Raw genomic sequence first — 13,831 nt, 5'->3', positions numbered from 1 at the left:
CTGAGGCTACAGCTGTGTTACACACCAGGCACTACATTCCGTAATTTAGGATTGGGGAGAGATATAGGAGATTGAGGTTAGGTCCAGGTTATTTTGTTATTGCTTTTCAGGGTTTTTTTTCTTTTTCTTTTCTTTTCTCTGTGTAGCCTTGGCTGTCCTGGAACTCACTTTGTAGACCAGGCTGGCCTTGAACTCACAGCGATCCACCTGCTTCTCCCTCCCAAGTGCTGGGATTAAAGGTGTGTGTCACCACCGCCTGGCTTGTTATTGTTTTTCGAAACAGGTTCTCACTATGTAGCCAAAGCCACACAGAGAAACCCGGTCGCAAAAAACAAACAACCAAACAACCCCCCCAAAATAAAATAAAATATAATAAATAAAAAACAAATACATAAGTAAATAAATTGTAATACTTGGACTTATTACCTGTACTCTTCAGACGAGGGAACTAAAGCTCAGAGGGAGTAGCACAGCTAGGAAGCAGTGAGACAGGTTTTAAAACTCGGCATCCTACTATAAAGAGAGAGATTTTACAGGCACGAGTATTTTGCTTGCATGTACACTGGTGCCTGCGGAAGTCCTGCGAAGTCTGAGGAAGGTGTCGGAGCCCTGGCAACTGGGTTTTGGATGGTTGTATGCCTTCCTGAGGGCGCTGGGAGAGCAGCTAGTGCTTAACCTCCTGAGTAGTTTCTCCAGCAAGAGTCGGTGACGAAAAGCAGGTGACGTTTGGTTATATTGCTTGAAAACCACTAGCGTCTGTCTTCCTTAAAGCTGAGCTGCCCTCTTCCCCGCTGCATTTCCCTAGCACAGGACTTTGATCCACTACCCGCTGATTTGATCGAGTTCACCTTAGTGCTAATAAGGTCTTTGAGATCGAGAACTTTTACCTGACTTGGTTCTACTGTTTTCATACAAAGGCAGCGGTTCTCAGCTTGTGGCAGTCAAACCCTTTCACGAGGGTCACCTAAGGCCACCAGGAAACACAGATATTTACACTAGCATTCACAACCGTGGCGAAATTACAGTTATGAAGTAGCAACAGAAAATTTCCCCCCTTGGTTTTTCGAGACACGGTTTCTCTGTGTAGCCTTGGCTGTCATGGACTCGCGTTGTAGACCAGGCTGGCCTTGAACTCACAGCGATCCTCCTGCCTCTGCCTCCCGAATGCTGGGATTCAAGGCGTGCCTACCACGCCCGGCTTGGGAGTCACCACAACAGGAAGAACTGTATTAAAGGACCGCAGCATCTGCAACGTTGAGAGCCAATGGCCTACGGTGATAGAACCTTTTGTTGAAAGACCAAAATAGCGCAGTTCCGAGAGCGAATAAACAGTGAGTGTGGATTGAACCTTATGGGGACCCGTCCACAGGAAAGCGGAGACCCGTAAGCAGAAGCCCCGCCCCCTCGTCTTTCCGTCTTCCGCCCTTGTCGGCGCGGGCTGTGTGCGTCATTTCCAGGCGGCTCGGAACTGGGCTGCCAACGGCCCGCGGAGCAACATGCCGAAGTGAGTGTGGGCCTGAGATCGGGCGGGCTAGCGGGGGCCAGTCGCGGCCTCGCGAAGGTGGCGGGCCGCGGGCTCTGGCTCCTGAAGCTTCGAGGGGAAAGCGAGCGCCTTGGTGAGGTGCCGGGTGGGAGACGGGGCTCTCCGGGCGCCCCCTTCAACCAAGTCCCGGGTTCTGTCAGAACGCTTTGTTTGACTTGGAGGCTGAGTAGTTTGGGTTTTTTGTTTGTTTGTTTGTTTGTTTTCTGTTTTTGTTTGGTCATCTGCTAACTGTTGACATTTCCCTTATCGTTTCAGGTTTTATTGTGACTACTGTGATACGTATCTTACCCATGATTCTGTAAGTGGCGCGTCTTTTCATAGTCTTCAAACGCCTGTGTGAAAAATAAGATTTTTTTTTTCCCTCTTTAGGTCCGGGTATATGCTTTATAGCCTGCTGGAAATTTTATGACAACTGTTTGTAGAAAGTAATTAGGAGGCATGTATTTTTTTATTTTTTTTTACACCCTTCCAGTCTTTGTAATAGGAAGATATTTTCAGAATGGTAAAACTTTAGCAAGTTTGAAGGTGGAAACATTTGCATGTGCAGAAACTGCGTGTGCTGTAATCTCAGTACTTGAGAGGCTGAGCCAGGAAGGTGCCAAATTCCAGGTCAGTCTAGGATACGTATAGAGGGCTTGCCAAATAACCCCCCAAAATCCAGGAATGTATCCCTAAAACTCGGATACTTGATTATATCACATTATTCAAATATTTGGTTAAAATAGAAAGAAATATCTTTTTTTGTTTTTTTGTTTTGTGTTTTGAGACAGGGTTTCTCTGTGTAGCCTTGGCTGTCCTGGACTCACTTTGGAGGCCAGCCTGGCCTTGAACTCACAGTGATCCACCAACCTCTGCCTCCCAAGTGCTGGGATTAGAGGTGTGCGCCACCACCCCCGGCGGAAAGAAATATCTTAGTTTATATTAGCGCAGCTCCACCCTCAGCTTCAGTAGGATCCCTGTTTACCATTGATCAGCAAGAGCAATAGCTGCAAGAATCCAGTGACATGTGGGAAAGAGAAAAACAAGCCAGCAACAAAACTAGGTGTGGTCAGTGGCTGGCTCAGGCCTGTTTCCCCAGCGTCCTGAGATGGGTATGGTTGTGAGCTTAAGGCTGTGGTGGGAGACCCTACCTCAAAAAAGTAAACTCAAACCAACTTTTTAGCTTCAACAAAAGTTGGTGTTACGGTTTTAATAGTTTGAATGAAAATAAATCATTTGTTTGTTTGTTTTTAGAGACAAAACAAGGCAGCTCTGGCTGTCTTGGAACTTGATTTGTAACACAGGCTGGCCTGGAACTCTTAGAGATCCACCCGCCTCTGCTGAGTGCTGGGATTAAAGGTGTGCGCCACCACTGCTTCCTGGAGTCTTTACTCATTTTTGGACAGTGCCTCATTATGTAGCTGTGGCCGGCCTAGAACTTGTGATGTAGAGCAAGCAATTGTATCTCTGTGCCTGAGTGCTGTGTGGAAGCCATCCATCACTGAGCCTGGGTCTGAAGTCCTCTGTTCTCATAAGTCATGTTGCTTAAGTGCAGTTAAGCTGCTCCTTTCCCATAGTGCAGTTAGGCTGTTCCTTTCCCATAGAGAAACCCGAGCTGTACAGTAGCTCTATGATTCAGACCAAGGCTGTGCACACTTTTTCTTACGGCAGAATGTTGTGTTTTAGATTGTTAAATGTGGGGTCTTTATAATATTCAAAGTCTGTCATTGTAGAGAGATGCTCTAGACAGTCAGGAAATGCATTTGTTGGGCTGCTGGGCTGCTGGTTGGTACGCTGGCCTCTGCTGTAGGCAGTAAATCCAGTAAAGCTGTACACTAAGGACAGTGTTTAAAAGGCACATTAGCATCTTAGCCAGGCTACCCACAAAAAGGCAAAGCCACAGCGGGGCAGAGCAGGGCGCAGTGCACATGCCTTTAGTCCCAGCAGAGGCAGAGGCAGGTGGGACTCTGTGAGTTTCAGGCCAGCCTGGTCTGCAAACTGAGTCCAGGGCAGCCAAGAGCCAAGGCTACATAGAGAAACCCTATCTCGAAAAACTTAAAAAGAGAAAAAAACAACAACAAAAAGCAGCTTTTAATTTTGGGCTTTTGTTTCGGTGTCTGATGTGACTTTTCTGTTTTACAGCCGTCTGTGAGGAAGACACACTGCAGTGGCAGGAAACACAAGGAGAATGTGAAAGACTACTACCAGAAATGGATGGAGGAGCAGGCCCAGAGCCTGATTGACAAAACAAGTATGGCTCAGCCCTGCTCCTGACGGGATGCAGTGCTCCCGTCGCTTTCATCCTGCCTCTGTTTTCCACAGCGGCCGCTCTGTGGATCCACGGGGCTGTGGGCTTGTGCTGAGTGAGCAGAGTGGGAGGCAGGCGCCTGGTTCTGCAGGGATGAGACCAGTCAGGTGCAGCCTGGTTAGGCCGAGAGGTGGGGACAGAAGATGGTGCTGCCCAGGCTTTTCCTATTACTGGCAGCATTTGTAGCACATTTATGTGAACATGCCTTTTCTTTGAAAAATTGTGATCCACAATTCTGAGAAGACTTTTCCATAATGATTGCAAAGGGTAGGGATGGGTTTGCCTCTGGCAAAGAGAAGTACATATCTGGCAAAGCCCGATGTGTTCTAGACTGTTGATTGGGATAGTCTGTGTTTTGTATCCAAAACCCTGGCAAGACTTTATATTTACTTTAAATCATGGAGGTGTGTTTCAAACATGGCTTTTTCTAAAAACTCTTCAAGTTTCATGTGGCACAGATGGGCCTTCAACTCGCTAGCTGTGATGGAGAGGGACTGGGCTCCAGGTCCTCTTGTCCTGGCATTATAGACACGTGCCTGGTCTGTCTGTCTGTTTAGATGGTTGGTGTCTCTGTCTGTTTCTTTGCATGTGTGGGTTTCTGCCCACGCATGTCCAAGTAGAAGTCAGAAAAGGTGTCCTGGGTCACATTCTCTATTTTTCCTGTTGGAGAAAGCATCTCTAATGGAGCCGTGGCTGCCCTGGGGTGTCTTACTTAGACCAGGCTGACTGTGAACTCTGATCCTGACTGCTGGAACTAAAGGCACTGTCCCCGTGCCTGGCCTCCGCTCTACCTGTCCCCGTGCCTGGCCTCTGCTCTACCTCTCTCGGCCTTATTCCCATGAGACAGGGTCTTCCATTGAACCTAGAGCTCGCCATCTCAGCAAGCTGCCTGGCCAGTGAGCTGCAGTGCACCTTTGTCTGCTCACCTCACTGGAGTTACAGGCAGGCAGGCATGGGGTGTCAGGATTTGAACTCTGGTCCTTATGCTTGAGCAAGAACTCTCATGCACTGAACCATCTTTCCAGCCTTGTTTGCATATTTTGGAACTTCTGTCAACCATCTTGTCTCACATTAGAGGTGACAAATCCAATAATGCCACATACCGGGCTAAGAGAATTCTTTAATGGTAGTCACGTGGAGCAGGGGGCGCCAACGGAAATGAACTGGCCTTGTCACGTCCATAGTTCAGTAGACATGAGTTTGCTGCTCACTGTACCCTTCACTTTTTACAGGCGACTGTTCTGTGTAGGCTGTGGACAGTGCTGTTCTGTGTAGGCTGTGGACAGTGCTGTTCTGTGTAGGGTGTGGACAGTGCTGTTCCATATAGGATGTGGACAGTGCTGTTCTGTGTAGGCTGTGGACAGTGCTGTTCTGTGTAGGGTGTGGACAGTGCTGTTCCATATAGGATGTGGACAGTGCTGTTCTGTGTAGGCTGTGGACAGTGCTGTTCTGTGTAGGGTGTGGACAGTGCTGTTCCGTATAGGATGTGGACAGTGCTGTTCTGTGTAGGGTGTGGACAGTGCTGTTCCCTATAGGATGTGGACAGTGCTGTTCTGTGTAGGATGTGGACAGTGCTGTTCCGTATAGGATGTGGACAGTGCTGTTCTGTGTAGGGTGTGGACAGTGTTCTTCCGTATAGGATGTGGACAGTGCTGTTCTGTGTAGGCTGTGGACAGTGCTGTTCTAAGTGGAAAAGCCCTGCACAGAGAGAGACCCCAAGGGCCAAGGCTCTAGCCATAGTCTGGCCTCCATTGCTTTAGTGGATGAGGTGGGTGGGTACAGGCAGCACTGAGCTGGGTACTGGTTTCCTGAGAGTGGGGTTTGTTTGCTTGTTTATTTAGGGTGGTTTTGGGGTTTGGGGCCAGGTCTTATTTGGTCATCTAGGCTGGCTTTGAACTCCTAAGCCTCCTGCCACCACCTCCCCAGAGCTGGGTGACAGGCTTTTGCCACTGTCCTATTTATTTGACTCTTATTTTCACTTTCTTTTGTTCTGCATCCTGTGGTCTGAAGGAAAAGGTTGATTGTGGTAGACTTCTGCCGAGGTGATAATCTCCTTCAGTGTAGTCTTTTGTTGTCAAATATTTGTTTCTTCCTCATCTCCTGGCTTAGTGCATTTGTTTGCAGAGGTATACAAGGAACGTGTACTGTTTTCACTCAGGATGCAGGGAGAGGCATGTTTTAAAGCCTGGCCTTTGGGCATGGATTGTACATTTTCCATGGCTTGAATTGGTTATAAGTTAAGTTTTTAAATGTAAAGACTGGCCTCATTATATGCCTGTGTTGTTCTCCAGCTGCTGTGCACGGGCCCTCCAGCTGCTGGGCACGGGCCCTCCGGCTGCTGTGCACGGGCCCTCCGGCTGCTGTGCACGGGCCCTCCGGCTGCTGTGCACGGGCCCTCCGGCTGCTGGGCACGGGCCCTCTGGCTGCTGGGCACGGGCCCTCCGGCTGCTGGGCACGGGCCCTCCAGCAGCATCTCCTACATGCTGGGCTCAGGGGAGCCCCACGGTCCTTGCTCACACAGTTATTTTAGCCATAGAAGTGGAAGTGCAGCTGGGCGTGGTGGTGCACGCCTTTAATCCCAGCACTCAGGAGACAGAGGCAGGCGGATCACTGTGAGTTCGAGGCCAGCCTGGTCTACAAAGTGAGTCCAGGATGGCCAAGGCTACACAGAGAAACCCTGTCTCGAAAAACAACAACAACAACAACAACAAGAAATAAAAAATAAAAAGTGGAAGTGCAAGTAGCTAGTGTAACCATTGAATATCACAGTGATTTTAAAGTTGTAGGCCAGTTAGTGACTTTAGAATAGTTGGTGGAGTGAAGCAAATATATTTAAAGATTTCAAAGAAAGAAGGTGGTTATTTTAATAAACTAGTTGCTGCATCTCACCCATTATTTTGTTTTCTTAAGCCGCTGCGTTTCAACAAGGAAAGATCCCCCCAGCTCCGTTCTCTGCTCCTCCTCCGGCAGGGGCCATGATCCCACCTCCCCCCAGCCTCCGTAAGTTTGAGACTTTGTGTTAAGGTGTGAAACTGGTCAGATTATCCCTCGATTAGATTAATTAGCTTGCCGCGTGGTTGGCTTCTAAACACCTGCTGACTGACTAGGTAGTAACTAATTGAAAAATGCAACTTCATTTTTCTCTGTTGTTTGAGTGTAAAGAGTGCACATTTTATTGTGTTTTGGTTTTGGTGTTTTATTTTTCAGGACAGGGTTTCTCTGTGTAGTCCTGGCTGTCCTTGGATTCGATCCGTAGACCAGCCTCACCTAGAAGTCACAGAGGTCTGCCTGCCTTTGCCTCCTGAGAACTGGGATTAAAGTCCTTTGCCAGTGCACCCAGCTGCTTTACTGTGTAGCACAGGCTGTTGTTTTAAAAGCCATTTTTTCCCCCTGCCCTATCCTTTATTGATGAGTTTGAAGCCAGCCTGGTCTACAGAGTGAGTTCCATGAGAGCCAGCATTACACAGAACAAAAGACAGAAAAACAAATTCTCTGAGACTTGAGTGAAAGAAGGCTGTGAGCTGCCGTGTGGCTGTGGGATTTGAACTCAGGACCTCTGGGATCAGCCAGTGCTCTTATTGCCCACGTCATAGTTCTAGCCCATGGGATTTGTTTTTCTGTTTTCTGTTTTTGTGTGTTTTGTTCTGTTTTTTGAGAGATTGCTCTGGGTGTCCTGGCGGTCTTCGACTCGCTTTGTGGACCAGTCTGGCCTTGATCCACCTGCCTCTGCCTCCTTAAGCGCTGGGGTTATAGGCGTGTGCCACCATGCCCCGCTTATTTGTACATTTTTGTCTAGCTTGGCTTGTTATTTCTTTTTTCTTTTTTCTTTTTGGTTTTTCGAGGCAGGGTTTCTCTGTGAAGCCTTGACTGTCCCGGACTCACTTTGTAGACCAGGCTGGCCTTGAACTCACAGTGATCCGCCTGCCTCTGCCTCCCGAGTGCTGGGATTAAAGGCGTGTGCCACCACGCCCGGCTGGCTTGTTATTTCTTTTACATTTTGTTTTGTTATTGGTGACAGGGTTTCTCTGTGTAGTCTTGTAGCCTGCTAAGTACACCACGACATGTTATGTTTGTGAATAAAGGACCCTAGGAAGTTTATTATTTAAGAGTTTGGACCATTAGTGAGAGCCCCCTAGCTTCACTGAGGAGATGAAGTGTCAGCATGCGAATCTTTTAACCACAGCTTCTTTCGTGTGTTTCAGCGGGCCCTCCTCGTCCTGGCATGATGCCTGCGCCCCACATGGGTGGCCCTCCCATGATGCCCATGATGGGCCCTCCTCCTCCTGGGATGATGCCTGTGGGACCTGGTGAGTGTCACAGTTCACTGTGCAGTAAGTTATGTGATTAAGGGGCATTCATCATTGTAAGTATTGCAACTGTGAATTTGGTCAATCTTTTTCCCGCAAGACAAGATTTCTCTGTGTAGCTTTGGCTGTCTTGCACTCACTTTGTAGATCAGGCTGGCCTCAAACTCAGAAGATCAACCTGCCTCTGCCTCCCTGAGTGCTGAGATTAAAGGTGTGCGCCACCACCACCTGGCTGGTCAATTTTTAATGATAAAGCTTTGGTTTGTGCTACGGAAAGCAGGACGAGGCTGCCCTTCCTGTCCCTGCCTTGTGTTTCCTTGCCTTGGTCCGACCCTGGTCATCTTGGAGGTAGAGGAAAAGGTTTCTCTGTTTTGACTTGGTGCAGCGCTGCCTCTTGTTGATTTACCCTCAAGGATGGCCTATACCTTATCAGTATACTAGAAATCATTGTCTTAATAGTTTTCTTTGCTTGTTTGTCTGTTTTTGTCTGAGACAGGGTTTCTCTGTGTAGCCTTGGCTGTCCTAGATTCACTTTGTAGACCAGGCTGGCCTCGAACTCACAGCAATCCACCTGCCTCTCCCTCCCTGAGTGCTGGGATTAAAGGTGTGAACCACCACTACACCTGGCTTCTTTCTGTTTTTGAGACAAGGTCTCCCTTTGCATCCTGCCAGTCTGTCCTTGGTCTACAGATCCTCCTGCCTCTGCCTCCTTCTGCCCAGAGTTCTTTTATTTTTTATTTTTATTTATTTATTTTTTAGAGATTTTATTTATTTATTAAATATACAATGTTTTGCTTGCATGTAACACCTGTAGGCCGAAGAGGGCACCAGATCTCATTATAGATGGTTGTGAGCCACCATGTGGTTGCTGGGAATTGAACTCAGGACCTCTTGAAGAACAGTCAGTGCTCTTGACCTCTGAGCCATCTCTCTAGCCCTTATTTTGTTTTTCTTTTTTCTTTTTCTTTTCTTCTGCTTTTTTTTTGGAGACAAGGTTTCTCTGTGTAACAGCTCTGGCTGTCCTGGAACTCACTCTGTAGGCTGGCATCGAACTCACGGAGATCCACCTGCCTCTGCCTCCTGAGTGCTGGGATTAAAGATCTTTTAATATTAAAAGGAAATTTCTTTGTGTGCTCGTGGGCACCCACACACCATAGTGTGTGTGGAAGTCAAAGGGCAGGTCATGGTGCTGGTCCTCTTCTGCCACCTATGGGTGGAAGGGCCCATTTCAGACACATGCAGGCTCTGCTGCTGGCTGGGCCAGCTTACTCTTGCCTGAGTGGGGCAGGATGCGGGTGGGGGCTTTGTTTTTCTGGTGTTGAAGTCTTATTGTTGTATCCTTGGCTAGCCTTGGGCTCAGCAGGGACCTTCCTGCTCCTGCCCCCGCAGTGCTCACACAGCTTGAGTTCCAGTTTCCTTGAGGTGGATGGAGACTGCAGTGTGATCTGCTCCCGGTGGTCGGTCTCCTTGGCAGGGAGGGAGTTCTGCTCTGGGGACCTGCCCCGGCCCTCTCCTGCTGCTTCTGCACGTGGCTGAGCATGTGGGAGTCCTTCCGACGCTGTCAGCTCTCAAATGTGTAATTACAGCAATAAAGATGGCAGGCATCACTAGCTAGGTTTGGAAATAATGAGTGACGCCTCCAGCTCACCTGGAGAAACAAGGTGCATAAATTAAAGCAGCTTTCTAGCCAGGAGTGCTAATCACAGGATGGTATAGATATTATTTAGAGGTCTGGGAGAAAATAGAAATGCAGATTTACCAGCAGTCTTAGTAAAGTTTTTTTGTTTTTGTTTTTTTTAGATTTTATTTGTTTATTGTGTATAGTGTTTTTGCCTGCCTGTTTTCCTGCACTCCAGAAGAGGGCACCAGATCTCATAGATGGCTGTGAGCCACCATGTGGTTGCTGGGAATTGAACTCAGGACCTCTGGAAGAGTAGACAGTGCTCTTAACTTCTGAGCCATTTCCCCAGCCCCGAGCATGGCAGCTCTTAAAAAGGGAAATATTTAATTAGGGCTGGCTTACAGTCTCAGAGGTTTAGTCCGTTATTATCATGGTGGTAAGCGTGCAGTCAGACATGGCACTGGAGAAGGAGCTGATGGTTCCACATCTTGATCTGCAGGCGGAGGAAGAAGGGGATTCTCTTCCTCAGATAGCAGGAGGAGACTGTGTCACACTGAGTGTAGTGTGAGCATAGGAGAGAAGCCTACCCCACAGAGGCACACTTCCTCCAACAAGGCCAACACCTCCCAATGGGGCCACTCTCAGTGTGCCAGGCATTCCCACATAGTCACATCACCACACGGGCTGAGGAACTCAAGACCCAGCCAGGCGATGTCGATGGGGACACAGTCTCACTGTGTAGACCAGGCTGGCCTGCAACTCACAGACATCCACCTGCCTCAGCCTTCCAAATCCTGGAAGTAATGCCATGTGCCACTATGACCTGCCTATTCTCTAAGTCAGTGTCACAAAACAACTTATTTAGAGAGTTTAAAGATGTTGGAAACTGCTGGTTGGTGGTAGTGCACGCCTTTAATCCCAGCACTCTGGAAACAAAAGCAGGTGGATCTCTGTGTTTGAGGCCAGCCTCTGAGTTCCAGGGCAGCCAGGGCTACACAGAGAAACCCTGTCTTCAAAAACCAAAAATCAACAACAACAACAACAACAAAAAGTTGGGAAGCAGGGTTGAGTGAGATCTTGGAACGAAGTCTCATGGTAGGCATGGCGGCCTGTGCCTGGAGTCCTTCCTGAGTGACCTCCTTACTCTCCAGGAGGGCTGTGTGAGGCACGCCAGGCAGCACAGCAGGGCCTGTTTTATTTCCATGAAACAGTACCAACATAATCAAATAATAGGAAGAGGGAAAGAAGCTTCCAGAGGCCTACCCTGCTGTGTTTGTTTAGAGGCGGAATCTGAAGATATGGATGGCCACCACACACATTTTTACCACTCTACATATTTTTCCTTTTTTCTAAGACAGGATTTCTCTGTGTAACAGCTCTGACTGTCCTAGACTTACAGACCAGGCTGGCCTCAAACCCACAGTGACCCCTCTGCTGCTTTCTGCCTTCCGAGTGCCGGGATTAAAGGCGTGCGCCACCATGCCTGGTGATAACATTTTTATTTAATTTTATTTGCATTGGTGTGAGGGTGTCAGATCTCTTGGAACAGGAATTACAGATAGTGAGCTGCCATGTGGGTGCTGGGAAGTGAACCCAGGGCCTTTGAAGAGCAGGCCGTGCTCTAACCACTGAGCCGCCTCTTCAGCCACACACACGCTTTTGGTTTTTTCTAAGACTTTATATAGTAAAGCTAAAAGGCAAGCGGAACCTAAAACTTAATTAGCAAATCTGAATTAAATCCACTGTGGAGAGAAAAGAGAATATTCAGTCGTCCAGTTTCCTGTAAACACACTTAACAAGTGTGAACCCATGTGTGTACTTCAGAGTGCTGTTGACACTGGCCCTTACTGCTTCTGTGCCTGTTGTGGTCTCTCATATTATCTGATTGCTGAGTGTTTGTGTGATACAGCTTTCCATACATCAGCCATCTTCCTGTGGTGGGGAGGGGTATGTAGGATTTAGAAAAATCTTGTAACCCAGGAACCCTCTGTCTCCTCAGAGTGCCAGCATTGTAGCTTGTCCTCCACAACACTGAATATGGTTATATCTTGAGCTTCTATATCATAGGCCTTTAATCAAAATAAGTTAAGAAGAAACACTTTGGAATACTGTGATGCATCTAAATTTCTGTGTACTGCACCCCCAACTTATTTTTTAAAAAATTGTTAAAAATGTTTTGGTTTTTCTAGACGGGGTTTCTCTGTTTAGACTTAGCTGTCCTGGACCCACTTTGTAGACCGGGCTGGCCTCGAACTCACAGAGATCTGCCTGCCTCTGCCTCCCGAGTGCTGGGATTATAGTCATGAACCACCATGCCACACTTTTTAGGTTTTAATTGAAGTCCTATACTCCTGTGTCATGAACGTTGCTTCTCACTCCTTTTCCCCTTGTTTCTCTGCAGCTCCTGGAATGCGGCCGCCCATGGGAGGCCACATGCCCATGATGCCTGGGCCTCCAATGATGAGACCTCCTGCTCGCCCCATGATGGTGCCCACCCGGCCTGGCATGACTCGGCCAGACAGATAAGAGCAGAAGGGCCCTTTATCAGTTGTGTCTTTCTTGTTCTGTTTCCCCAGGAGATCAAGGTGCTGAGCCTGAGTGTTTTCTAGCTGCATGACAAGTAAACTTCCCCTTCCCAACAGAATAGTTTTGCAGGGGAGAAGTGGTATAAAAAAGGACAGTTTTCACTCATTGTGAATGTGAAAATAAAGTTGTCAACTGTTTTGGTTACCAGTGTGTCCTGTCCCTTTTCCTTCCTTCCAGCTGTGTTGTGCTCGCCTGTCCTCCAGCGCGTCCCGCATGGGACATGTGTGAGTGATGGTGTGAGTCCTGAGCTCTCCTGCCTTTGTTCACTGCAACAGGACTTTGCATTCTCAGATAGGATTTTCTCTTTCTTTTAGGACAAGGTTTCTCTTAGTAGCTTTGGCTGTTCCTGAACTCAATCTGTAGATCGGCAGGCCCTGGACTGACTGCTTTTGCCTCTTGGGTTCCGGGATTGAAGTGTGTACCACCACTGCCTGACTTTACCGGTTTGAGACAGATTTTTCTTTTTTCTTTTTTTTTTTAGTTTTTCGAGACAGGGTTTCTCTGTGTAGCCTTGGCTGTCCTGGACTCACTTTGTAGACCAGGCTGGCCTCGAACTCAGCAATCCGCCTGCCTCTGCCTCCCTAGTTCTGTGATTAAAGGTGTGCGCCACCATGCCTGGTGTTGAGACAGATTTTTCAAGTGGCCCAAGCTGATCTCAGCCTGTGTCATGGAGGACAAAGCTGACATCATCATACTTGCCTCGGACAGGATTTTGTAAAGCCCAGGCTAGCCTTGATACTAGGATTATGGGTGTGTACTACTTTGTGTGGGTTGAACATTAAATTTTTAGAAATTCCATATAATAGCCAAACAGTGGTGGTGCACACCTTTAACCCAGCACTGAGGAGGCAATGGCAGTTGGATCTCCTGTGTTTGAGGCTAGCCTGGTCTACAGAGTGAGGTCTGTTCTTTGTTTCCTGAGGTGGGGTGTCTTGCTAAACTCAGAGCTCAATGGTCTGGTTAGGCTACCTAGTCCGCTTGGAGTTCATTTCCAACGAACAGGCACAGTCGGCCGTTACACCTGTCCTGCTTTTGTGTGGGTGTTGGAGATCCAAATTCTGTCGTGCTTACAAGGCCACCACCACCTAGCTCTGGCACTACTTTTAGGCTAGGCCACCCACACTCCGGACACTTCTTTGCCAATTATGCAGTTTTTTGCAGCGCAGAAGGCACCTTGAGATCAGCCTGCTTCAGAAGCCAGCTGTCATTCCCCAACGCTGAGAGTCAAGGGCACTATTTATACTCCGCACAGTACACTATCTGTGCAGCGCCTTCTCACACCTGTAGTGTGCTGTATGTCATCAGTGCAGTGCTTTCTCACACCTGTAGTGTGCTGTATGTCATCAGTGCAGTGCCTGCAGCGCCTTCTCACACCTGTAGTGTGCTGTACGTCATCAGTGCAGCGCCTTCTCACACCTGTAGTGTGCTGTACGTCATCAGTGCAGTGCTTTCTCACACCTGTAGTGTGCTGTACGTCCTCTGTGCAG

At 48.2% G+C, this 13,831-nt stretch overlaps 1 protein-coding gene across 2 annotated transcripts; it reads left to right on the top strand.

The window, feature by feature from the left end:
- Nucleotides 1-1,359: 1,359 nt before the first annotated feature.
- Nucleotides 1,360-12,488, top strand: SNRPC (small nuclear ribonucleoprotein polypeptide C). Of its 2 annotated transcripts, none has more exons than XM_084752143.1 (6): nucleotides 1,360-1,504; nucleotides 1,799-1,841; nucleotides 3,665-3,773; nucleotides 6,741-6,830; nucleotides 8,033-8,137; nucleotides 12,160-12,488. In XM_084752143.1, the coding sequence occupies exons 1-6, from the start codon at nucleotides 1,497-1,499 to the stop codon at nucleotides 12,282-12,284; spliced, it is 480 nt and encodes a 159-aa protein (XP_084608269.1). In that variant the 5' UTR covers nucleotides 1,360-1,496; the 3' UTR covers nucleotides 12,285-12,488. The 2 variants fall into 2 exon arrangements, with proteins under 2 accessions (XP_084608269.1, XP_084608270.1); XM_084752144.1 differs by lacking the exon at nucleotides 1,360-1,504 and adding an exon at nucleotides 1,528-1,616.
- Nucleotides 12,489-13,831: the final 1,343 nt, after the last annotated feature.

The sequence above is a fragment of the Acomys minous genome, assembly GCF_964271855.1.
Source record: "Acomys minous genome assembly, chromosome: 13".
Taxonomy (NCBI): Eukaryota; Metazoa; Chordata; class Mammalia; order Rodentia; family Muridae; genus Acomys; species Acomys minous.
This window is presented reverse-complemented; position numbering and strand designations above follow the sequence as displayed.